We start from the raw sequence: 26,699 nt of genomic DNA, 5'->3' as shown, positions 1-26,699 counted from the left end.
TTACTGACTTGAGCGTCGGAGTGAGTACGCTCGGTACCAAGCCGAGCCCTCAGTTTGTTCATCTTTACAGGAGAGGCCGAAAGGAAGAGTCAAGCAAAGACGTCATTCATCAAGCTTACGTGGTAAACAAATCCTGCTCCGGAATTACACCCGGAACAATTGGCTCCGTCTGTGGGAATAGATACTAAAAGCTAGTCACCTCCCTTAAAAAAAAAAAAAAAAAAAAAACCAAACAAAAACAAAACCCACTCAGCAAGCTAAGAAGATGTCAAAACACCAAGAAATAATCGTGAGCGACGAAACTGCATTCTACCAGGATGACACGTTTCCTAATTCTGAGATCGGGCAGTCCCCCACCGGCCGAGTCATAGAGCCGGCGTACGGGATGCCTAAAGATCCAGAAACACCGCTGCCCACCGGCAAAGTCACTGTCATGGGACATGTGGTCGATGCAGCCAAACTAAAGCTATTCCTGGACCTGATGGGTAGTACGCCGATCACCCCAGCCGCAACGACGGTGACGGCAGCGCACCACAGGTGACCAGGGCCCATAAAGTGACCCCGAACAACTTGTCCGGGGCGATACAAGGAGCCGTGCATACTAGGACGCCGGCGGAGCCCATGGTGCCAGTGGCAGACCTAAGTCCTTCCCCCACTCGCGGGAGGACAGCGTCGCCGCGGCAACAACGAGGCCCGCCCCGAAGAGACGAAAGAAGTCCGACTCTCCAAAGTCGGACAACAAGAAGCCCTTCCCGCCGGATGGAGAGAAGCCGGACTAAGGTTGCGAGGAGCCGATCGCCGCGTGTCATTCGACACGTGGTCAGATAGCCCCTCAGTGCCTATGTCCTCAAAGTCTCCGTGCCGACCAAACTGAAGTTGCCGTCCCTATCATACAAAGGGGATAGCGACCCAACCGACCATGCCGAGGCTTTCGAGTCGTACATGTCGGTATGGGAGCAGCCTGATGAGGTATGGTGCCGAGTCTTCCCAACAACCCTGCATGGGATGGCCCAGAGTTGGTACAAGGGGCTACCTAATGGTTCGGTATACTGCTAGGCCTACCTAAGGGATAACTTCATAGCCCAGTACGCCTGCAACAAGAGAAGGGCCGTGAAGACATCGGATCTCCTCACTATTCGACAGGGGGAGGACGAGTCTCTACGAAGCTACGTGAAGAGATTCGACGCAAAAGCTCAGCAGATCCGTGAGCTGAACACCGAATTGGCGGCCTTCGCAATGATGAAAGGCCTCCCGAAAGGCGAGCTCAAAAATGAGCTGATCAAGTGCGAGGACCTCAACCTAGACTCCGCCAGAAATATGGCCGACCGAGCCGTAAAGGTGGAGGATTACCACAAGACCTGGGTAGGCCACAGTGAAGCTGGGCACCCAGAAAGGAGGAGCCGCCGGGAGAACGTTGATGAAGGTCGCCGTGACATGAATCGGTCACGGCCTGAGAGATTTAACAGGAAGCAGAACTCGGCGGGTGCCGGGGGGAGTTCGGGACCATACACCCAGAAGCGGTACAGCAGTCTCACCCCCCTGGTCAAATCACCGACCGAGGTCTTTGCCCTAAGCAAGAATGAAGGGCAGAAATGGGCAAGGCCCCCCAAGGCGAGGAGGGACGGCGACATGAGCCAGTTTTGTGACTACCATGGCCATGCCGGCCATAAGACCGACAACTGTCGGCATCTGAAGAACGCCATCGAGGAGCCGATCGAAAGGGGGCCCTCGGCAAGTATGTGGCTGGAGGCCCGAAACATGCTCCGACGGGCGAATAGAAAATCGATATTCCGGCGAATGGGAGTGATCCAGGTTGTCATCGGGGGGAACGAGAACGGTGGGTCAGCTAATGGGCACAAACGGCACCTGAATGAGCTATACCAAGCCATCAACTTTGTGCCCAAAACAGTGATCCCCGCTTCCACAATCCCCGATATAACCATTGGGAAGAAGGACTACGAGGGAGTCGTCGCTCCGCACAGCGACCCGCTTGTAGTCCACCTAGACATAGCCAACCACTTGGTCAAAAGGTGCCGATTGACACAGCGCCTACACAAACATCATGTTCGGGGAGTGTTATCTCAATCTCGGCTGAAGATTGAAGACCTAAGCCCCTCGCACCCACCCGCTATACTCTGACTTCTCTCCGGCCGGCCTGTACCCCTAGGGTCAATCGGGATCACGGTGATGTTTGGCCAAGCCGATGCGGCCAAGAACGTTTTATCTGAGTTCGTGGTCATTGATGGTTCGTCTGCCTACAATGTTCTCATAGGCCGAGTCACTTTGAGCGAGGCCGATGCAGTGATGTCCATCCGGGCCCTGACATTGATGTATGTCTCGGACCGGGGGGAAGCGCAGAAGCTCGTCTCAAAGGACGAAAGAGACGAAATCGTTAATATCCAAGTATCTGCCAGAGGGTGCAACATGCAATCCCTCAAAGTGGCGAAAAAATCAGAGAAAGGTAAGAGTCCATCCTTACAACAGGAGGGTGATCCAATGAGCACCAACAACGTCGGCATGGTCGAGGGAGCCGAGACCGAGGAAGTGGAAATTGACCCAGGACGCACCGTAACTATCGATGTCGGCCTGGAGCCAAAATTCAAAACCGATCTCGTAAACCTCCTGAGGAAGAACAAAGATGTCTTCGCATACTCAGCCGCCGAAATGCCAGGCGTGAGCCGGGAGGTGATCGTTCACAAGCTGAATGTACTCTCCACCGCTCGCCCTGTCAAACAGAAAATGAGGAACTCCTCGGCCGAGAAAGATGAGGCCATCAAAGCCGAGGTAGACAAGTTATTAGAGGCGGGCTTTATCATGCCTTGTACTTACCCTGAGTGGCTAGCAAATGTTGTAATGGTGAGGAAGTCATCAGGGGCATGGAGGATGTGTGTAGATTTTACCAATCTTAATAAAGCGTGCCCTAAAGATTGTTATCCCTTGCCTCGAATAGATAGTTTAATTGACGCAACGGCAGGCTACACCATGCTAAGCCTGCTAGATGCCTTCTCAGGGTATCATCAGGTGTTTATGGCCGAAGAAGACATGCCTAAGTGCGCATTCATCACCGGTAACGGCACATACATGTATAAAATGATGCCGTTCGGTTTGAAAAACGCTGGCGCAACTTACACTAGGCTGGTGGACAAAGTGTTTCAAGATCAAAAAGGGCGAAACATCGAGGCTTACGTCGACGATGCTATTGTAAAAAGCAAGTCTGACAGCGAGCACTTGGCCGACTTGAGCGAAACATTTTGTTCACTAAGGAAATATAAGATGAAGCTTAACCCAATGAAATGCAAATTCGGTGTCCTGGCCGGCAAGTTCCTCGGCGTGCTTGTCAGCGCCAGGGGAATTGATGCTAATCCAGAGAAAGTCCAAGCGATACTAGACCTGCCGGAGCCGAGAAATCGAAAAGAGGTTATGACGCTGACAAGAGCACTCCGTTCATCTCTCGGTCGGCCGACAAGAGCACTCCGTTTTTTACGGTGCTGAAAAGGAATAAAGACTTTAGCTGGGGGGAGCAACAGAGCACAGCTTTCAAGCAACTGAAAGCTCACCTTCTGACACTGCCGACCCTGTCCGTGCCGATCTTTGGGGAGACGCTATACCTATACTTAGCGATTACCTCGGCCACGGTCGGTGTCGTAATCGTCCGGAAGAAAACAAGCAAAGAAGACACCAATCTACTTTATCAGCCATACACTGCTGGCCGCCGAAAAAAATTATCCACTTGTCGAAAAAGCAGCCCTCGCCGTAGTCGTTGCCGCAAGGAAGCTGAAACCCTACTTCGACGCGCATCCTGTGACGGTCTTAACCGACCAGCCATTGGAAAAAGCGTTAGAAAAATTCGAAAAATCAGGCAGACTTATCAAATGGGCAGTGGAGCTCTCCGGCTTTGGCATTCAGTACAAACCAAGACCTTCGATAAAGGGGCAAGCACTTGCAGACTTCCTGGCTGAGTGCACATATCAAGAAGAATCACATCCCGGTGTGTGGGAAGTATACACCGACGGGTCCTCCACGGCAAACAGCTCAGGAGCCGGCATCCTTATCACCAGCCCTAACGGGGACGAGTTTGAGTACGCCTTGAAGTTTACCTTCTCGGCCTCAAACAACGAATCCGAATATGAGGCGGTGATAACTGGAGTCGAGTTAGCTAGAGCTGCCGGGGCGGAACATATTGTGTTGAAGACAGATTCACTCCTAGTGACCAACCAAATCAGAGGAGAGTATGAGGCTCGAGACGACGGGATGGTAAGGTACCTGGAAAGGGTAAAAGCTGACACCGCAAAATTGAAATCTTTCCAAATACAGTGCATCCCCAGGTCTGAGAACAACCGAGCCGACGCTCTCTCAAAACTTTCCAGTTCAAGCATCAAAAATGTCAGTCGAACCGTGCTGGTGGATATCAGGAATGCTAAAAGCATCACTGAGACCGTCAGCATGGTGGGCGACATCGAAGCCGAGACGACGTGGATGACTCCGATAATGAAATACAAACTAACAAAAGAGTTACTGGAGTACCGCAGTCTCTCTCAGAAGATAAAGAGGATCACCGCAAGGTACTTGGTGTTCGAAGGAGAACTATACAGAAGGTCCGTGATAAGACCACTTTTGAAATGTGTCGGCCCAGCCGACGCGGAGCTCATACTGACAAAGATTCACGAAGGCATCTGTGGACATCACATGGGGGCAAGAACGCTAGCCCACAAAGCTCTCCGAGCCGGCTACTTCTGGCCTACCATGCTTGAGGATTCCAGAGCTAAGACCAAGAAGTGCAAAAATTGTCAGATGCATGCTCCGGTGATATACGCACCTTCCCGAGACTTGCAACCAGTACTTAGCCCCCTACCATTTGCACAGTGGGGGATGGATTTATTAGGGTCATTTCCGACGGCCTCCGGAGGAAGGAAGTACCTAATCGTCGCCGTTGACTACTTCACCAAATGGGTCGAGGCTGTCGCAGTACCTGCCAAGACCACGGCGGCCGTAAGAAAGGTGATTTGGGAGAACGTCATAACGCGATTTGGGTTGCCCTAAGTCATGGTATTTGACCACGGCCGAGAGTTTTGGAGCGACATGATAATGAACTGGTTGGAGGAGCTCGGTATCAAATTTGCATACTCCTCCGTCTGCCACCCTCAGAGCAATGGGCAGGCGGAAGCAGCTAATAAAACAATCCTAAACGGGTTGAAAAAGAAGGTTGAAGATCTAAAGGGAAGGTGGGCTGATGAACTACCCGGCGTCCTGTGGTCCCTTAGAACCACGGAGAAAGAAGCAACGGGGTACAATCCATTCCACCTTGTCTATGGGTCTGACGCCGTCCTGCCAATTGAAGCAGCGGTGCCGACATTCAGAACGCAAACCTTTGACCCAGTCGAAAATGAGGAAGGCCTGAGAGCCTCCCTAGAGCTGGTCGAAGAAAGTCGAGACACGGCACGGCTTAACTTGGCAGTATATCAAAACCGAATGAGAAGATCATACAACCGTAGGGTCCACAAAAGAGACTTAAGAGTAGGAGATCTAGTCTTAAGAAAGTCGACCGCAACCAACAAAGGAAACATCCATGGTAAAATGACGGCCAACTGGGAAGGACCCTACAAAGTGGTTGAAGAAATGAGGCCGGGAACATACCGGCTGACAGACATGGAGGGTGTTCCTCTAATGAGCCATTGGAACACAGACAACCTAAGGAAATACTTCGTATAGCGGCGGAGGTGTCCGAGACCATTGTGGGCACCCCAACGCTTGATTATACCTTATGAAGAGTAATCCAAGTTTTCCATCAAAATGCTTATCCCCTCTGAAGTCACTACCAAAGTAGACGCCGAGGCCAAAGCCGAGCAGTCACTACCAAAGTATAAGAGCGTATAAGTACAGTTGAGACGCAAATCTGACTGCCCCGGCCAATCCGGGAGTGGCGGAGGAAGCGATCAATATGTCTATAGATACGGAAAGCAGTCGAACCGTAAACTCGATTGCCTCGGCCAAAGCCGGGAGTGACGAGGGAAACGCGATTTGCCAACAGCAGTTGATACTCGCGAAAGCGACCAACATGCTTAGGAACGTATAAGTACAGTTGAGAAACGCAAATCTGACCGCCTCGGCCAATCCGGGAGTGGCAGAGGAAGCGATCAATATGTCTACAGATACGAACGCTGTCGAGCCGTAACCTCGATTGCCTCGGCCAAAGCCGGGAGTGGCAGGGACACAACGACCGATACGCTAACATGTTCACAACGGCGGTTGGGAAGCGCAAATCTGACGCCTCGGCCAGACCCGAGAGTGAAAGAGGAAGCGACCGACATGCCAACATGTTTAAAAACGTTTAAGTACAATTGAGATGCGCCTTCTAACTGCCTCGGCCAAGCCGAAAGTAAAAACGAAAAAGCACTCAATATGTTGAAACGTAAGAAGACAACTTAATGGAGGCAAAATAAACAAACTTTATTGAAAAATGTTTACAGGTGAGGCAAAACAAAGTTGACGGCCGTCCCCATAGGGATAGCCTAAACGCAACCTACCAAAGTTTATCAAAAAAAAGAGAAGGTACAACAAAAGGTTACAAACATAAGACTTGAAGCGCCAAAAGGATGGCAGGGAGGAAAGGCTTAATAGTTGGCCCCCGAACAGCTGAAGCTGTCAGAAGGGCCTGGTGAATCCGGTGACGACCGCCCGTCTCCCTATGCTTATTTCTGCCCGCCACCGGCAGCAGTAGCAGCATCACCATCAGTGGGCGGCCCAGAAGCCGACTTGGCAGCTTCACCTGCCTTTGCCCTCCCAGCTTCCTCCCTGGCCTCCTTCACCTTAGCGTCCCGGGCCGCCCTCTCCACGGCCTCCTCAGCGGCCTTTGCCGCCTTTGCCTTCTCCGCAGCCTTTGCCTCCGCAGCAGCCGCCTTCTCGTCAAGAAGCCGGTCAAAATCTTTCCACGGGAAGGAGCCTTCAGGAAGGAGCTCTTTAATTACCTCCCTGGTAGCATCTTCGGCCTGGTCCCGGTACTGGGCACACATGCCAGGGATGACGACGGCTTTCAGCATCTCAATGTCCTTCTCCCTCTGGGCAAGGATAGCCTTTGTGTTCTTGTGCTCCTTCGCCTCAGCCGAATGCAGAGTCTTCCATCTCTCCTTTTGCCCAACCACGGCGTTATAGCCACCCTCCAATTTGTCCCGCTCCTCCCGCAGCTTAGCGGCATCAGCCAATGCAGCCTCAACCTTGGCCCTCTCGGCTAGGACCGCCTTCTCAGCGTCCTCCCTAAGCTTTCGCTCAGCGAGGAAGTCATTTTTGGCGGCCTGGAAGTCTCCTTTCGACCTCTCGGCCTCCTTCTTAGAGGCAGCAAGCTCGAGCCTAAGCCGTTCAAGCGCAGGGGCAGCTTCAGCCATGACCTTTTCTTGCTCCATAATGTGAGCGCCGGCTAGTTCAGTCCACTTCGCCAACTTCTTGGACAACCTTATGCCTTTCGCCCTAAGCTGGGCGGGGGAAGGCTTCAGGGATGAGGAGTCGACGGTGGCGTTTTTATCGCCCGTCTGCACAGGCTGCTTCTCCAATTGCCGTTCAGTGAGAGCGGCAGCCGGCGACGACTGATCTACAAAAAACCCAGACAAAGCATCCATGTCAACGTTCATTGACATGTCAGAAAGCCTGTCATCAGGAATGCCTAATGAACCTGCTAAATCCGAGCCATAGGTTAGATCCGTACCAGCCTTGGCCTTCTTGGTTGGAGGGCCGGCTGACCCCTTTTCTTTCCCCAAGATCGGTAACGGAATGGCGAAAGGCGTTGCCTCTTTTCTCTTGTTTGAAGGAGGAGGACCCTCCGCAACGGTGACCTCCTCTTCAACATCAACGACGACCACCTGCTCCTTTTGGACAGCGGGGATTTGAAGATTGAGCTGGAGCTGACGCCGTTGCCGCCGTAGACATTGTTTTTGGTCTCCGGCGCGGCACGTTACCGACAATATGCGCTTGAGCCGCCGCCACATCCAGTGCCTTCAACTGCTGCTCCATAAGTTCGCGAGGGGCCGGTCTGCGATCACGTGGCGCGGCCTTAGGATGCAGCTCAACAACTCTCCCGTTCTCGTCAAGTCCCAACCTCTCGAGGACGGAGACAGGCAGTTCCGGGCCAAATCGGTCTGCAAAAGAAACGAAGCAGGAGTTAAGCAAAAGAAATAAATCAAGGTTCAAATACAGAAACATAAAAAGCAAAGATGGGCCTCACACCGACCCCACTCACCCTGGCTGAGGGCCGGTATGAGGCCGACCCGGCATAGCAGCTCATCCCGAAGAACGATCTGCGTCGGGGCATCCATCCCTTCGGCGTGCCATCCTTCTCACCTCAAACAGACCTCATTGCCCGCGTTTCGTCCTCATTAAGATAGACCCTGCTTGCGTCCATCTTAAGCTTACTCCGGGAGACATATTTGTCACGCTCTCCTTGATTCTCACACCGCAAATTGACGCGCTCTCGAAAGGACCGGGCAATGAGTAGTCCTCCGGAACCTCAACGTATACCCACCGCCCCTTCCAGTCCTTGCAAGATGTCAACTTGGAAACGGTGACATTACCCGCCTCGGTCTGTATGCTGTACCACCCCGGGCCACCTAGGGTAGTCTGGCGAAGATGGTGGAGCCGGCGGAATAGGTTCACCGTTGGGGCCTCCCCTTTAAAAAGACACAACCATACAAAGCCAATAATCGTCCTGATGGCCAACGGATGCGGTTGGCCACAACGACATTCATGGCTTTAATTATGGCGAAACGTATTCATTCGGAGAAAACCGGAACCCATACTCCGTGTCGATGTATATGCCGATACAACCCTCGGGAGGGCAACAGACGGCCCGACCCCTCCTCGGGGATAACAATTTTATACCCCATGCCGAAGGAGTAATGGTCTTCAAAAAGATCGAACCGGAGCAACTAGCGAACTTGTTCGTCCGTGCACGATCGGGATCGATCGAACAAAGGCGCCGTGCCACGAGAAATGCGGCCTCTTTACGACAGAAGGGGTCGCCTCATCATCGTCATCAACCAAACCCTCCAAAAATTGCTCATCAATTTCAGGAGAAAGCGGCTTGGGACCCCCAAACCCTATCGGGGTGACAACCAGCGCCTCCTCTTCATCAGGACGCGACGGTTCGCCCCCCGGCGCAGAGGTACTGGGTTGAGCATCCGTAGAAGACATAGTGACAACAAAAACTTAACAATTAAAAGTTGGAAAAATTTGTTTGTTTACCTTGGAAAAAGTGCTACGCCGAGTAACGCTTTGAAGACTAGAGAGAAATTCCTTCGAAAAAACTAAGAGAGGGAAAATTTTTTGAGAAAATGAAGTTTGATGGCAAAAAAACGGGGCACACTGCTCTATTTATAGACCAAAGCCCATGAGGCGGACCAATCAGAGCAAAGCCCATGAAACGTCCACCAATCAATGCCAAGCCACGTGTCAGACATGCAACCACGGAATGTCAATCGACATACAATTACAAATCTTCTTCGACACGCTCCTTGGTATCTACTCGCCAACGGCCAGCTGATCAACCAAGCTTGGCAGCACCGACCGGGGGCAATCAAAAGCACGCGGCACTCTCAACCTTGGTTTCGGCCAGCGCCATTTTCTTTTCCACACTTGATGTCCATTACACATCCATGTGGAGGGGGGATACGGTACGGCCTGAACAGAACCAAGCCGAGGAAGAAGAAGCCGGGGAAGAAATTCAACTTGCGCAGAATACGCTCAACACTCATCGAAGGTCCATACCACGGCATAGACTACGCTGGGGGCAAATTGATGGGGCATATTCTGCACCCGCTGACCGAGTCAACATATTGAACAAGGTCAAAGCCAAAAGACAGCAAGTCAACGTATCGAACGACCCTAACCGACGCAGCCTGTCGGCCTGTCACTTGGGTCTCGGTCTCGGCACCTAGCCAGCCGGGAGGCATATCCGCGTACTTACATCCAAGTCCCCTCGGCATGGAGTCAACCAGGCCAGCCGGCCTGCCATGGGTCCCTCGGCCGAGGGTAGAACAGTCTTTCCACCTGCTAGCCACTTGGCCACTACGTGACAAAAGGTGAAAGTCTATAAATACTCCTCAATCCTCATTGAGAAAAGGATCCACAATTCATCCTAAAACTCACTATTAATCTGGTATAAACTCTTTTATCTCTCTACAATATACTTTGTCAAGTAACACACAACTTAATCTCTTTAAGTTTACTGACTTGAGCGTCGGAGTGAGTACGCTCGGTACCAAGCCGAGCCCTCAGTTTGTTCATCTTTACAGGAGAGGCCGAAAGGAAGAGTTAAGCAAAGACGTCATTCATCAAGCTTACGTGGTAAACAAATCCTGCTCCGGAATTACACCCGGAACAACTTATATTTTCAAAAATATAGGGGTATCACGTAGAATGCGAAGAAACACGGGGTATCACGTAGAAAAACCATATATAATATTATATTACTTAATAATCATTACTTTTCTTTTAATTATTCAAACTCATTCGTGATCACTGTGTACTTACATACTCGTTATCACAGTATTTAAACCTCTCAAAATTTCATATGTATTCATTTTGTCGCAATATAATTTTTTCGTTCCCACACTATAAAAACTTATATCTTAGTAGTTTTTTTTTTTAAAGTTTTGTTTTTAGTATATACAACGACTCTTTAAAATATATTTTTCTTAATAAAATTAATGGTCTAAGTTTTATAACTTTCACAAAATGTTTTTTTACGTAAATGTAAAACATTGTAAGATGCTCACTTTAATCATCTCTACATATCAAATTATGTTAATAAATATAATGAAAAGTATACTCGATTGAAAGCATTTTTCGCAATGAACGTTTTTATTTACAATTTAGAATTTTTATCAAAATATTTTTTTTAATAAATTTAGAATCAAATCAACATAATTATTTAATAAAATTTTATAATAAAATTTATTAAATTATAATTAATATTTACTGAGATTTATGCTGCATTTATTATCTTTATATTTAATGTTTAGCTGTAATTAATACTCGTATTTAATGCTGGGCTGACACGTGTCGCATCCACAGCGTTTCAACCCAGTTTTATATATATATATATATATATATATATATATATATATATATATATATATATATATATAAGATTCACGTCAAAAAAAGAAAGAAAAAAAGATAAAAGAATGGTGGGAGTGTGAGAGTGTGGGTAGTTGGTAAATTTCAGTTTCCATTTGTCCTTCAACTCCCTGTCCCACGTTTTCTACTTCAAACATCATTTTTTTTTTACTCTTATTTGGGCTGGAGACTTGGAGAACAGAAAAGGTTACTAGAGGTAGAGGAAGACCGAGACAGACATGGTTGAGAGTGATAGAGCACGATATGAGAGTTTTGGGGCTTGAGGAGAGTATGGTGACGGAGAGGGCACAATAGAGGGAAATGATACATGTGGATTTTTAGTATTTGATGTTTTTTGACAGATTTAGTGTTTTTTTATTTAATTTAAAGAAATTAATTTATTTATTTTTCTCCCCTTTATTACACTTTTTCACCAACCATTTTCTTATAGATTTTACCCGGTTCATTCCGGATCCTTAACTCTATTTCGGTTTTTAAAAATCGTTTTAATCTTTTCTCTCGATTTAAATTTTAAGTTTTTATAAAAGAAAGACGGAATTCGATTTTAAAACCCCTAAGTTCACCTTGACTTTCCATTATATTTTCGTTCTTCCTTTTTGTTTTTCATCTTCTGTTTTTTTATTCGCATTTTGAGGCGTGCGTTCACCCATGGACGGTTCGAAAAGATGATTCATGTCAGCCGACCCCAAATCATTTTGGGATTAAGGCTCTGATGTTGTTGTTGTATTCTTATTTGGGCTGATGACTTTTATTGGGCCCGTTTTATGTTATAAGACGGTCCTATAAAAGAGTAGCTGCTTAGTAAATATAGAAGAGGGAATTCCACAAGCTAAACAGAGGACTAGAAAAACGTTAGCTTACAGGCCGGCCCAAATTTATTGACAAGTTAAGCCCATAACACCAATGACATTATATATATCGTCACTATCTAAAAACCTTCTGCAACATTTATTCCTCTTTCCACTTTAAAACTAAAACCCTCCCCCCTTTTCCTTCTTCAACCCTCCGATTCCTTCCCTCACACTTCCAAAAACTAAACAAAACCTTAACAATGACGGCGGAGCTTAAACTTTCCGAATCCAAAGACCTGACCCGAATAGAACGAATCGGGGCACACTCTCACATTCGCGGTCTCGGGTTGGACTCAACCCTAGAACCCCGTCTAGTCTCCGAAGGCCTAGTGGGGCAACTCCCCGCCCGTAAAGCTGCCGGAGTCATCCTCCAGATGATTAAAGACGGTAAAATCGCGGGCCGGGGTGTTCTAATCGCGGGTCACCCGGGTACGGGGAAAACCGCAATCGCAATGGGTTTAGCAAAGTCGGTAAGTAAGGACACCCCGTTCGCAATGCTATCCGGGTCGGAAATATTCTCCTTGGAGATGTCGAAAACCGAAGCGCTAATGCAGGCGTTTCGGAGGGCGATTGGGGTGAGAATTAAGGAAGAGGCGGAGGTGATTGAAGGGGAGGTTGTTGAGGTAGTGATGGACCGACCTGCAGCAGCTGGGGTTGCTGCGAAGACGGGGAAATTGACGTTGAAGACGACGGATATGGAGACGGTTTATGATTTGGGGAATAAGATGATTGAGGCTTTGGGGAAGGAGAAAGTGCAGAGTGGTGATGTTATTGCTATTGATAAGGCGTCTGGGAAGATTACTAAGCTTGGGAGATCGTTTTCGAGGTCGAGGGATTATGATGCTATGGGTCCTCATACTAAGTTTGTTCAGTGCCCTGATGGTGAGTTGCAGAAGAGGAAGGAGGTTGTGCATTGTGTTACTCTTCATGAAATCGATGTTATTAATAGCAGGTACCGGTTTCTGTCTCGATTGGTTTTGTTGTTGGGCTGAGTATTTGTGATATTGTTTCTGCTACTTGTAGATTTCTGTAGTAGTGAGATACAACTCCGGCTCAATCATTTGTTTACCTCCGCCACAAAGAATAAGAAAGCGTACAGAAATAATTTTGGACCAGAAGAATTTTAGTTTCCTGAACACTTACTGCAGTTTGTTCTGAATTTTAACTCGAGCTGAAATTTAGTAGTCCATCCACCTCATTCATTTGTTTACCTTTTCTATTTTTCGGGAGGGTGTTTTAAACAAAGGTAAATAAATGATTGGAAGAGAGTTACGGAGAGAGTATAAGAGTGTGATTGTTAATTGATAGGACTATAGGTCTCTCTTATGCTACATTCTTCGCTTGGTGAAGGGTGAGGTATTTTGAGTGAACTCGAGATATATGTTTTTGTGTTTGTGGACTGTGGTGTTTATGTTTGTGTTTGTGTTTTAGCTAGTGGAAAATGGTATTTGAAGAGGATGGTACTATATTTTATCTTGTTTTCGGATTTGTCATGACCTGAATGGCGAGGAAGAAAGTTACTGACTTAGCTAGTTCTATGATTCTATTAGGAAATGTCATTACTTTGCTGGCATTTTTGCTTTTAACTTATCTAGTGAAGGTGCCTGAAGTGCTAGGGTGTTTACGAATGGGGATTGCTTAGGAGTGTTGCGACACAATTGAGCTTCGTTATATGGGGCAATGTGTGTAGAATGACGTAGATACTGTTGTATTGAGTTTGTATCGGAACATTGTTTACATTTGATTAAAATACCGTCACAAAGAAGAAAAAAGTAAACAAATGATTGGGATGGAGTAATATTTATTGTTTACTAACTTTGCTAGGGATAGGGAGAGTTTTTGTTTTCTGAACACTTAGTACAGTTTTCTTTAGCAATTCATCTGCTTTTCTTAGTAATAGTCGTCTTGAAAACAGTAGAGTTCTAGTACCTGTGAGTATATTTTTGATAGTTTAGTGAAAAAATTAGACACTTGGGTATTGGCGTAGCACTTGTTGATCTCTTTGTCATTGGAAGTGTTTTCAAATTGTTAATGTAAATGTAGGAGTAATCAGGCAAGTGTACATATGGCGGGACAGTCATGGGGGTTAAATTGTTTTTGAGATAGTTTAGTTTTGGGTGGGGGCACGGAAAACTGACTGAACTGTCTACGCGTTTTTGTCAAGTTGCTGACGTTCGATATAGTTTTCTTCACAGATCGGTTAGAAACCTTTGTATGTGGTAATTTGGATACATCAAACCTTTATCCGAGTTAACTATGCAATGAGGGTCTCAACTTTCATTTTGTTTAGCATCAAGGACCTAAACTATGATGGTTAAGCGTTAGGGACCCGAGTACCTTTCTCCGTTACTACTCCGTTAAAGAATGTCCCGTGTTTATTACGGAGATAGTTTATTGATGATAGGCACATGAACTCGACAACAATTTTATTCTGATTACCAAACACAAACTCAGGTTTATCCATACCACTAGACCTGGAAAATGGGTCATTTATGTATGGGTTTAGGTTGGGTCTCGTCATTTTCGGGTGACCGATTATCAGCTCATTTTTGAGTCCGATCATTGCGTGCTAGGTCAGCTCGGGTTAATTATGGTCACAATTTTGTTTCGAGCTAGTCGCTTTAGTTTACTACTTTACTTTGGGTGTATCGGGTTATTTTGGGTCACTTCGCCAAGTCTGGTTAATTTTGGGTCACTCGTAATTAATCGGGTCATTCGAGTCTCTTACGTCAAGTTCAGGTTACACTTTTTGGGTTATTCGAGTCTCAGTTAGACTTATCGTATCGGGTTCCAAACGAGTTAGGCCGGTTTTGTTGGCCTGCATATACTGTCACTAAAAGTAAACGGATAACCACAAAAAAGAATTTTGGACCAATATGAAAGATGGTGGAAATAAGAAAAATAAGTATTCTAAAAATTGGAAAACGTTAGACGTATAAATGAAGAGCAAAAAGTAGAAACACATTCTTTGATCAAGGAGTAACGGAAGGAGGTTTATAGGTCCTTAACGCTTAACTGTCATTGTTTAGGTCCTTGATGCAAAAAAATATGAAAGTTGAGAGTTGAGACCCTTATTGTATAGTTAACTCCTCTTTATCCTGTCATTCGTAGAATATGTGAGGTACTAGGATAATGTTGGTCTTTGTATAGTATTGGTTGGGTGATAGCATAAGACCTGTCCTCATTTATCATTGAAAGCGTGTGGTACAGAAATGGGAATTAACATTATACTTCCTTCGTCCCATTCATTTGTTTGCTTTTTTAAGACAAATGATTGGGAGTTGGGACGGAGGGAGTAGTCGTTTTGTCTATTAAGAAGTATGAACAATTTGTTCTGTTACGTTCTAAACGCCGTTAGTGTTGCATACGGAGTACTTATTTCTAATGGTTCTAGCTCTTTTGGTGTTCTCTTTGAGTATTTAGTGATACAGAGATGCGATTTTTTATTATTTGGAGGAAATATAACAGCTCTCCAGCATGAACATAGTAAGTAGTTTTATGTCTGAATTCACCCCACACTGAGATTGCGAAAGCATTTTTTAAATGGTTGAATGTATGTGCTTATACTTTTGTGGAAAAAGGGTTTTCCGTGGAGTTTAACTTGTAGTAGAATGCTTGGGCATACCTTCCATTTAAGTTTCAATGTGTTCCGCTGGAATGGAGTTTGAAAATAAATAGAGGTATTGGGGGTGAGAGGTGTTGTGTGATAGTAGATTACCTTGGCAGTTGAAAAACTGAAAATCATATTTTTGGAACTTTGGGTTAAATGAAGGATTTAAGCTCACTATTCACTATTAGGGATTCCAAATCTATGTGCCATCCATATATATTCTGTTGCAATTTGTTTGGATGGATAATTTCCTCTTATTTGATTAGCAAAATTGCGTTAGAGGGATATCCATTTCTCTTTGAAGTAAAAATCCCCTCTATAATAGGAAATACTTGGAAGGAAAACACTTATTTTCTTCCGCTTCCGGTTCATCTTCCCCCTCCCCCTTCCCCCCTTCAGGTTCCCTTCCCTCCGTTTTGTATCTGACTTGTTCTGCCTATCTAGGAACGTGTTCTTAGCTCACTGTTGTGCTAATTCAACTTCTGCATATGTATTTTTGATCTGATCTCAGGGTGATGTTTATCTCATCGGTGTTCCTATGCAATGAATGGTGACATTGGGTCACGGTTCTATGTTTCTTGTGCTGAAATTGTTACTTTGTAGTTCTTAGACTGTTCTTTTATGCTGGACTGTTGGTTGAAGTGGTTGCTATTAGTCATGTTACGACAGTAGTGTTGTTTTGCATCTATTCTTAACTCTACCGTAAATTCGTGTTTGCCTGTTGCACTCTGACAGTTTGTTAAAAGAGTTAGTTTTCTGACTTATTCTCACATTCTCTGAAATCTGAATGGAAGTTCCATCCTGAAATTTCTTTGGAAAAAATTCAGATGGATTTGATAGTTTATTCCATTTTTTTGTTCTAAAAATCATTTTCTGTTAGATTAGATATAGTTTATTTTGCTTCTTGGTAGTTTGTTTTTTATTAGTTCTATTGCAAGTATTCTCAAATTTTCTAAATAAGCTCGACTTGAAATGACATACTTAGAACTGGGTAGTGCCAGCAAAAATCTATATGAGCCAGTGAGCCACCGTCTTGCAAGTATCTTGACTGCTATGGAATTGTTCACTCAACTTAATGACCTTTTGTGTTTCTCCAGAACCCAAGGATTCCTGGCACTTTTTACCGGTGATACTGGTGAGATTCGGGCTGAAGTAAGGGAACAAATTGACACAAAGGTAGCTGAATGGAGAGAGGAAGGGAAAGCCGAGATTGTCCCGGGCGTCCTTTTCATTGATGAGGTGCACATGTTGGACGTTGAGTGCTTTTCCTTCTTAAACCGCGCTTTGGAGAATGACATGGCACCAATTTTAGTAGTTGCAACAAACAGGGGGCATACAAAAATCAGAGGGACCAATTACAAATCCCCACATGGCATCCCCATCGACTTGCTTGATCGGTTGCTCATCATTGCCACACAACCGTACTCTGAGGATGAGATTCGCAAGATCTTGGACATAAGATGTGAGGAGGAGGATGTGGACATGAGTGAAGAGGCTAGAGTCTTGTTGACCAAAATTGCAGTTGAAACCTCACTAAGGTATGCGATTCACTTGATAAACTCTTCGGCTTTGGCTTGCCAAAAACGAAAGGGAAAGACGGTGGAGATGGAAGACGTCAGCAGAGTATATGGGTTGTTTTTGGATGTGAAGAGGTCTACCCAGTACTTGATGGAGTATCAGAATCAGTACATGTTCAATGACGTTCCTGGTGGGGATGCGAGCGAAGATGCCCCTTCGGATATGGTTTATTAATGTAGGTATGCCGTTACACTTGTAACCTCTTGAACTGAAACCTTGGCAGCGGTGTTTGCACTTTTAAGTTATTTTATTTATGGTATGTTTATTGTCGATGATGTGTCTGAATTTCATTTTGTGCTTTTATTTGAACCACCTGAAATCTGAGTTAAAGGGGCGAATGCCAATGATGGATCCCTCCAATTTTGATGTTGATCAATTTGGTTAGGGTATTACAATTTGTAAGGTAACCCGCGTTCTGTAAGTTGGGAGTTTAGCTATGAAACTTGCATGTCTTGCAACAAGGTGCACCAAGGGGTTATGGTGTACAGAGTATGAGGTAAGAAGACAAATCCCTCAGCTAGGGTTTGTGATCGGCCTTCCTCGCTTGAGCTTGGAAGGTTTGTTTCATCCACAAGGAAGAAATGTAAAATTATACTGGATGATTTATTAATTTAACTTATTAAAGTTTTTACATTATTATTTTGGATTGAGATCATTGGTCTAACCTCCCGAATCGTAGGTTAAGGAACTAATTAACCTAGCAGCTTATTAGGTCAGTGTTTGATGTAGGGATCCCAATTTATGAGTACAAATTGTCATTTGTTACAAGCTTGTGACGATGAAACTTACAGGAAGGGCCACAAAGGGGTTAAGAGGTGGGACTGAATTCTCTATTAGGAAGTGACTACTGTCTAGGGCCATTTACTCGGCTAATCAGCATGAACCTGAAAAGTTTGTGCTCTCAAGCCCGACCTCTAACTTGTCGAACTAAAAAATGAATTATACTATATCACAAATTCATGACTTATTATAGGCTATAATTAGCCTTTGCAAAATTACTCAACCTTACTATTTTAATCATAACCGTTATATGGTCTCACCAAAATAGTCTTTATATATCGTTGAAATTGAACACCCTCCCACAAATAAATTATTATTTTTTATTATAAGAGGGGAGTGGTTGTTTCACTAATAATATGAGAGTTATGATTCAAGCATAATTATTACATTTAACATAGCTAGCTGAACGAACATAAGTGTGGTTTCCATCCTCATTTTCACAAAATCTCATTATACACGGCAACTATCCGTCTATAGCTAAAGACAGACCAAATAACATACCACATTACGCATAAGACAAACAACAACTTGCGTGGTGGGCCCCAAAAATGTCACAAGGATATTTGACCCGTCTATCGGTCTATAGCAAGACTTGCTGCCTCATTTTAGCGTTCGATGTCTGTACCGACTGTACATCTCTACTCGCGAACACCTTGGAACGGGTTAAACTTGTGTCAGTCACTGTAGCTGTTAAGTTGCAAGATGATACAACTAACAATGATTTTCTTGATCCAATTCTCCCATCTTGGCTCTATTCCAATAATTGAATATAGCAATATCAATAATAATAATTTAGGGTGGTGAATGAGCAACTATGATAATTTAATCGAATCAAAACCTCACAAAAGTGAAAAACTCTTCCTCACAACTTTTGAATTCTTTTAGAAAGAATTTGGGGGAAGGTATTTTTGCACATGATCGTGTTTGTTCTTCTACTTTATACCATCACATCTCTGTTGTTGAAGAGTACAATCCTGAAAAAAAATATCCAAATCTCACAAGCAAGAAGAATATACATCCATGAATCCATGATCCATTAAACAATGATTAACCTTAATTGTGTACATAACCCTACCAACTAAGGTATCAATAATTGTTTACAATTTACAAGTGCAAAACGCATGCCACAGTACTCTAAAAATTTAGTTAGTCTTGTTTAAGACCGTCTTTAAATTAGACCTCATCTTATTTCCACCTCTATTCTAATCGAGAGTCATCTCAAGTTAAAACGGTCATAAACACAAAATGGTGCCAAAATTCTACTCATTGGTCCCAATAAGAACTCACTTTCATTCATGGTTAATGTTCACCAACTCAGATTTCTGCAAATAGCCTACTTGGGGTTCTATTCATTCAAATGAACATCTGTCTGTATACATCATACTTCAATTAATAATAAATGTATGATGAAATTTTGGCCTATGACTACTACATTAACATTATTTTATAAAATATTTGTTTCGACTTTCGACCTCATAAATGGATTGTGTAAAAGAATTCTTCTTGATATACACCGCTAATTGGGCACCGGTCTAGTTCAACCGTCTGGACGCTAGGTAAATTTTAATTTTACAAGGGTTCTACTGACGAAGAGTCGGTTAAATTATGACGAGTGTACCCAAAATTCCTGAGTACTTGATTATCGCCAAAATTCAAGGCCTTCACCATGTTTCCCTCACACGTCTCTTTAGTATAGGACGGGTTGTGATCCCCACTACAGGGCTCACAACCCGTAAAATGTGTCACAAACGGCCTTCTCCAACTTCCGTATGCAAACCCATTAGTGTTGGCACCGTCAAGGTACTTTTGCCATAGAGCCTGGTACTTCTCCCCTGCCTTCTCAGCATGCCTACTCCTCAATGGACTCACTTGAGTCGCTAAGTCCGAGTAACGTCTTGTTACGTTCTCAAACTTTGCGACTATCTCCTCCCAATACCCTTGGAAATAATATTCATTCTCTAAATAGATTTTATTTCCCCATATCTCCTTCTCCATCAATATCATGTAACATAAAGCCGCTTGATCATCAGAAACAGGATACTGCTTATCGACAAATACAGACGCCTGAATTTCACCCCATTTCGCGTAGTTTTCACTCTGTGGTCCAAAATTAGCCCACCTCTCCAATATATCCATAGACCACTGACAGTTCCGGATCAAAAACACCCCGGCGTTAAGCATCATTGAGCCTTTATGCTTGATAACACCCTCTAGTAACCCATACGCGATGAGGTTGTAGTCCTTGTATTTCTCCAACGGGTGAACGAAGTCCATGTCGGTCACCACTGCATCTGAGTCCACCCACCATATCCACTCTGCTTCCGGGTGGGCCAACATTGCAGCCTTGACTAACGGATACTTGGCCCAATACCCGTGCATCCCTTGGTGGAGCAAAACATTGTTGTAGAAAATATCATGGCCATGAATCCGACAATAGTCCACCTTGTTCTTGAAAAGCCTCAACATCAAGTGATCTCCAATCGGGTTTTTACATTGTGTTGGTTGTGACCCGGTTACCATCACAATCCGCTCTACCGACCCAGAGTAGGACGGGTTAGCTTCCAGCCACTGTCGTCGCTTCTCGTCCCAATTTTTAATTTTTTTATCCATTGTGTAACCAAACTCAGGGTCATCATAAAAGGTAGTCAGATTCAGGTTAGTTTTTGTTTGGTTAAAATTAGTTTCAGCAAGTTTTGAAGCCGGGTTTTTGAAAGCGGGCGACAAAAAAAAGTCGGGATTTGAGCTAAGGTTGGATACAGACGGGTTCGTCCATAATATTATGAGGGCGACCAAAACGCCGCTTAAGAACATAATTCCGTCTGAAAGACGAGACGACTGCTTAACCCGACTGAATTCCAACATCTTTTTTATGATAGTAGAGTGAAATAGTTGTATGATAACTTAGAAATATGTTTTAGAAAGGAAATAATTTGATTTAAGTAATTAGTGTCTGTAAAACTAAGGGTTATATAGAATGTATATAGGAGGTGTACTTAAAGACTTTTTCAAAGTTTGGCACAGTTCACTTAGTAAGTAGGGACTGTAGCATGATGCTATGATTTGTAAAGACGATCATATAATTATCAACAGCGTACTATAGTCCGCATCAACTTGTCTTTATTAATATTAATAATTAATTCTATATTATGAAAAATCAAAAGAGAATTTTTATGTCAAATTGTCAATTATTTTAGTATTAGTTCATCAAAAAGTCAGATTTCACATTAGTAGTCCACACGTAATGCCAGAAATCCTGAATTATTAAGATTAGACAGTTTACCATATACTTATGTAAATTAATCTCAATGGAAGATTAAAGGACTAATCTTTACCACAAATTTTTGTTTAAGACGATAATATATACATTCTCATTTGTGATGTCTCAAAACCAGTTTAAATAATGATAAAAAGAGGAGGTGGTTGTGAGGTGTCACAAGTACCTTTTCATCATAAGCAAGAATAGCTGCCGCGCTTTAACACAAATGATAGAGCGGATTCAAATAGATATCATTGATAAGATTAGTTGTTTAGGTAATAGCGAAAAGTTTGTGTTAAAATCAAAGGTAAACAAATGGCCGGGAGAAAAGGAGTAGTATATAAATTTGTGTACATTAAAACGGGTATTATGTCTTAAGCAAGACTAGCCGAATCTTAACCACTAAAATTTTGGATTAGCCATTTAATAATATATTTTTGTACATGTAGTTAAGTAAATGTGGTTTCGGGCCGATTTCGAGTCCGAGTGCACATAGTGTGGATGATATACAAGATTACAAGGTGTTTTACCATGACTTTGAGGGATACACAAGTATCAAATTAAGTTCATGGTTAAACATGCATGATACTGTTCCATGAAACAACGACAATAAATGGTCCATACATAAATTAAACTAATTTTCAAACATAAATCATAGGAGTTGGCAAGATTTTGACTACGTAATTACAAAAATAGAATTCTCATCTTGGTAGATTCACATCAGGTTGGCAAGTCTTTGACTATAATAAGCAATACACTGTTCAAGTCGCCACCTCTTGTGGAACGTAAATGCATGGGATTAATAAGTGGCAACAAACTAAAAATCTGAACTAGTTGTCTAGTTCACACCTTCATTATTGTGATATAGCCTGATTTAGGTTCCGTATTTTTGAGTTGAATCGAAATTTGCTGAGATAACGTGGCTGAAGTAAGTTAAATAAGAGTTGAAATTAAGCGGAAAATAACATAACCTTACTTTGTATTGTCCTCAATGGTGTATTACCGCTCGTTTCGGATACTAAAATTTCGTAAGTTTTACTTAAACTTTTCGAACTATTTCGAGTTTACCTTGTGACATTACCAATCACTGAATTTTTTCATTGCTCTAAATGCGAATCGTGGATTCATAGCGGCAACACCTTGGTTAGTCAGTTTAATTAAGACTTGACAAGTTTAGTTAACTATCATTTTCTAGCAATTTGTTAATACTAAACATCTGAAAATCACATTATGTAACCATTATCCGAGACATTAATATTTAATACTACATAATGATATCTTTAATTTGTGATATCTCTATCCCTACAATTGAGTGTCTTTTTGTGTGGAAAAAAAACCAACCTTGATAAGTTGATATCATGAAAGCGTGTCAAAGACATAAACCAAAAAAGGCGCACCGTCACGTATACGAGATTACAACTTACACACAAAACGCTAAACACCGACGACGAAATTAATCATTATTGCATTTTAAACGAATTATTTAGACGAAAAAAAAAAAAGATGCTTTCCAGCCAAACTGAATATGAATAATAAAGAAAGAAACGTCGCTAGTGCATGACATTGTGCGGTGCTTCTTTACCTATGTATTTTGGTCGACTTCGACAATGTCAATTGGTCAACACGTTGTGACCCAGATTTTGAGTAAGGTTCGGTACCAATAATTGTACTTTTCTAAAGAATATCAACAAAAATAAACCCACCCCATACGATGCTTTCACTTAGACGTTTCGTCCAAGGACGATGATAGAGCATTATCGGATGGTATTAAGTAGTACTCTTTGTCCCAGTTATTTGTTGTCTTTTTTATATTAGGATATCTCAGTGAGTAGTTGTTGTCTTTTCTATTTTAAGAATAAACTTGATGAACAATTTGATCATTCACACTCAATTTGTTCCACATGTCATTTATTAATTGACCAATTTCTCTTTCCTTGGTCATTGTGCCAAAAAACAAAGGACAACAAATGACCGGGACGGAGGGAGTATTAAGTATAGAAAGAAATGTATAGGGTTATTCTAATACAAATGAGATTGTGGTAATAAAATTCGATATTAAGAAGTTGTCTCATTTACTAAAATTTGTATTATTGTGAGTTCACGGCTCCTCTTAGACAACACCAAATATCAGGTAACCATTTAAAGTGGTTCGAACAATTGGTTAATTGGTTTAACTGTGAACTGATTCATACAAAATTTTATCTCTTTTGCTTCAAATGTTAAAAACTAAAACGTTAATATTAAGTAATTTAAGTTTAAAATAAAAACAATGTTGATTTTAATATATCGGTTTCAAACTACTAGGTAATATACTTTCATCGTTAGCGAGCATAACAATACGATTTGGTTAATCGTTTTTTCTTAATTGAGAACATAAATCGAGTTATTTACAGGACAAATATTATAATTCGGTGCAATGGACGTCTAGGTCAACACGGTTCGGTTTGCATAATCTTAAAATAAAGCGATGGTTGTTTTTGGACGAATCGTGATTAAGTGTAATTTTTACAGATGGGTTATTTTTGTACACTACTACTGGTCTACTGCTACCACTAATGAAAGTGGATTTGTGTCTCAAGCTTTAACGTGTGAAGATTTGTTTTGGAATTAAAGAAAGGAAATGAGGTACGGAGGAAGTGTGGTTTTTTCTGTAAAACGGTTTCACATTATCACATTGTAAAATTATGGAGTATTATGTAAAACGATTTTATATAAGAATTGTTGATAATTATATTGTTTCCTGTCATTTTTCGAATATTTCATAAATATGTGCATTTATATATGGTGTATGAATATGTAGAAAAATAATTCATTTGTGATAGAAAATAAAAAAAATCAACTGCAGCCATCATATTTGAACATTTGGTTTAACATTTTTGGAACTATGTATGCATGGACCCGTTATGCACTTATGCTCAATTGTCATCCTGCAGATGTTAGTTGGTATGATCTTCAGACGGTGGGATTCATGACCTCAGTTCGAAGCTCAGACTCTTTTTATTAAAATACTCGTCATCCTGATACGACAACTTCACAACCGTTATGGGCTTATGGCCATTGTCCCATCAACAAACAAAAATTTATAATTTGATCCTAAAGCAACCATAATGTTATCGCATTTTGAACGAGGCCAGTAATAAAGAAAGCGTAATAGAAAGTTTAATGTATTAGAAAGTTGGAACATTTTATGATCCTAATACACAAAACTTTGATGAACAAAAAGGCATACACAAGTTTGAATGTTGTCTAATTTAAATACCAGGGCATAGTCTTATAGCTAAGGCATCTGATTCTGATATATCAGCTACTAACATTATGTTTCATATTTCATACTCCGTATTTTATTATACAAGTATTTGACCCTTTTAAACCGGTGCTATATACTGTACGAAGGCTAACTATCGGGACAAAGCCAGGTCAGATCCGCTTGTTCAGCGTAGACATCAACCCGGACAAGCCAAACTGCCAAAGGAACACTTCATTGCCAAGGAGGTAGATGAAAATATGAAATCAAAGGGGTTCTACGACAGGAGTGTTGGATATATCTCGACGAGTGTACCCAAAATTTCTAAGCACCTGATTATCAGCAAAATTTAAGGCTCTCACCATCCCCTTATCGCACGCCTCAGCAGTATACATAAGGTTGTGATCCCCACTACAGGGTTCACACCCTGTAAAATGCGTCATAAACGGCCTCCTCCAACTTTGACTCCCTGTAAAACCACCCGTGTTAGCCTCATCGAGGTACTTCTGCCACAGTGCCCTGTACTTCTCCCCTGCCTTCTCGGCATACTTCATCCTCAGTTCAGCCACCTGACTCTCCAATTCGTTGTATCGCCTTGTTACGTTATCATACTTGTCCACTATATCCAACCAGTACCCTTGGAAGTAATAATCACCCTCTATGTGAATTTTACCTCCCCACCGCTCTTTCTCCACCAAAAGCATGTATGTTAAAGCTGTTTGATCGTCTGAATTTGAGTCCGTCTTATCATAAAACATCGACTGTTGGACTTTACCCCATTTCGCGTAGTCTTTAGTCTGTGGACCGAAGCTGGCCCACCTTTCCAACATATCTATAGACCACTGGCAGTTCCGAATCAAGAAAACCCCGGCGTTAACCCCCATTGCGCTCTTCTTTTCAAATATAAGGTCAGGCCACCCGTACGCTACCAGGTTATACGCCTTGTACTTCTCCACTGGCAGATCAAAGTCCATGTCGGTGAAGATTGCATCCGAGTCCACCCACCAAATCCATTCTGCCTCCGGGTGGGCCAACATCGCCGCCTTGACTAACGGATACTTGGCCCAAAATCCGTGCATACCCTGGTGAAGCAAAACATTGTTATAGAAAATATCATGCCCGTGAATTCGACAGTAGTCCACCTTGTTCTTAAACAGCCTTAACAACAAATGATCTCCATCTGGCTTTTTACACGGCGTAGGCTGGGTCCCGGTCACCATCATGATGCGCTCCTTCGACCCAGAAAAGGCCGGGTGGGTTGCCAACCAATGTTTCCGCTTCTCATCCCAATTCTTAATTTTTTTATCCATTGTATAACCGAAGGCTGGATCATCATAGAAGGTTGTAAGGTTGAGTTTAGGTGTAACAGTTTTTTGTGACGGACTGGTGTCCGTTGAAGTCGAAAAAGCGACTGGAGTTGACTGATTTGAGCCCGGGTTCATGATAAATGGGTTAAACCAGACTAAGATGAGGGTAACCAACATGCCGCTTAAGAACATAACGCCATCTTGAAAAACCGATGACAGTTTAAGCTTCCTAAGTTTCGACATCGTTCGTTTTGATATATTCAATAAGACTCGAAAGGAAATGATTATATAGAAGCTATAAGGGCTGATATGAGGACTATTTCAAAGTTTGGCATAGTCCAACAGCGCCAAACTGTGGGATTATTTCTATTAGAGCTGGCAAAAGTTGGCCCGACCCGTCCGAAACCCGAAGATTGGGTAAACCGAAACCGACCCGACCCGACCCAAGGCTAACTCCAACCTGATCTGAACCGACTCGTGACCCAATATTGACTCAACCCGATGGATGACCCGTTAATGAACTAGTTTAATAAATAATAATGGTATATTTATGATAATTATTTCACTTAAAAATACAATTAATACACTACACATTGTTTAAACATAAAATTACCCAATCTGAAGATGTCCCGACATGAACTGTAACCAACCCGTACCCATCATTGGCCCGACACAACCCAAACCCGATATAACCCGACCGGTTACCGACCCGATAGACACCTCTAATTATGTCATGACTTAGGTGACACCGCGACAGTGATGTTGGATTTGTATTTGCGTAGGAAAATTCTACGTAATGAATACACTGAAAAAGAGATTATCATTTAATTATGAAGACTTAATCAAACAACGAAACAATAATCAGTCAGAATATACACACCAAGTCCACAAGTAAGGCTAAATTATAGAGAAAAAGACATTGTACCAATATTGGATTAGCCATCATAAA

At 43.0% G+C, this 26,699-nt stretch overlaps 3 protein-coding genes across 3 annotated transcripts; 1 reads left to right on the top strand and 2 right to left on the bottom strand.

The window, feature by feature from the left end:
* Positions 1–12,059: 12,059 nt before the first annotated feature.
* On the top strand, positions 12,060–17,436 carry LOC141643573 (uncharacterized). Its single transcript, XM_074452774.1, has 2 exons — positions 12,060–12,927; positions 16,683–17,436. Exons 1-2 carry the CDS (start codon positions 12,176–12,178, stop codon positions 17,335–17,337), a joined length of 1,407 nt encoding a protein of 468 aa, XP_074308875.1. The 5' UTR covers positions 12,060–12,175; the 3' UTR covers positions 17,338–17,436.
* Positions 17,437–19,189: 1,753 nt separating this feature from the next.
* On the bottom strand, positions 19,190–20,993 carry LOC141643572 (putative glycosyltransferase 7). Its single transcript, XM_074452773.1, has one exon. The coding sequence runs from the start codon at positions 20,803–20,805 to the stop codon at positions 19,513–19,515; it is 1,293 nt and encodes a 430-aa protein (XP_074308874.1). The 5' UTR covers positions 20,806–20,993; the 3' UTR covers positions 19,190–19,512.
* Positions 20,994–24,336: 3,343 nt separating this feature from the next.
* LOC141643570 (putative glycosyltransferase 7) lies at positions 24,337–26,079 on the bottom strand. Its single transcript, XM_074452772.1, has one exon. It carries the CDS (start codon positions 25,991–25,993, stop codon positions 24,710–24,712), a length of 1,284 nt encoding a protein of 427 aa, XP_074308873.1. The 5' UTR covers positions 25,994–26,079; the 3' UTR covers positions 24,337–24,709.
* Positions 26,080–26,699: the final 620 nt, after the last annotated feature.

Source organism: Silene latifolia, chromosome 2 (assembly GCF_048544455.1).
Source record: "Silene latifolia isolate original U9 population chromosome 2, ASM4854445v1, whole genome shotgun sequence".
Classification (NCBI taxonomy): Eukaryota; Viridiplantae; Streptophyta; class Magnoliopsida; order Caryophyllales; family Caryophyllaceae; genus Silene; species Silene latifolia.
Note: the sequence above shows the minus strand (reverse complement) of the source record. Positions and strands in the feature narration are given on the sequence as shown.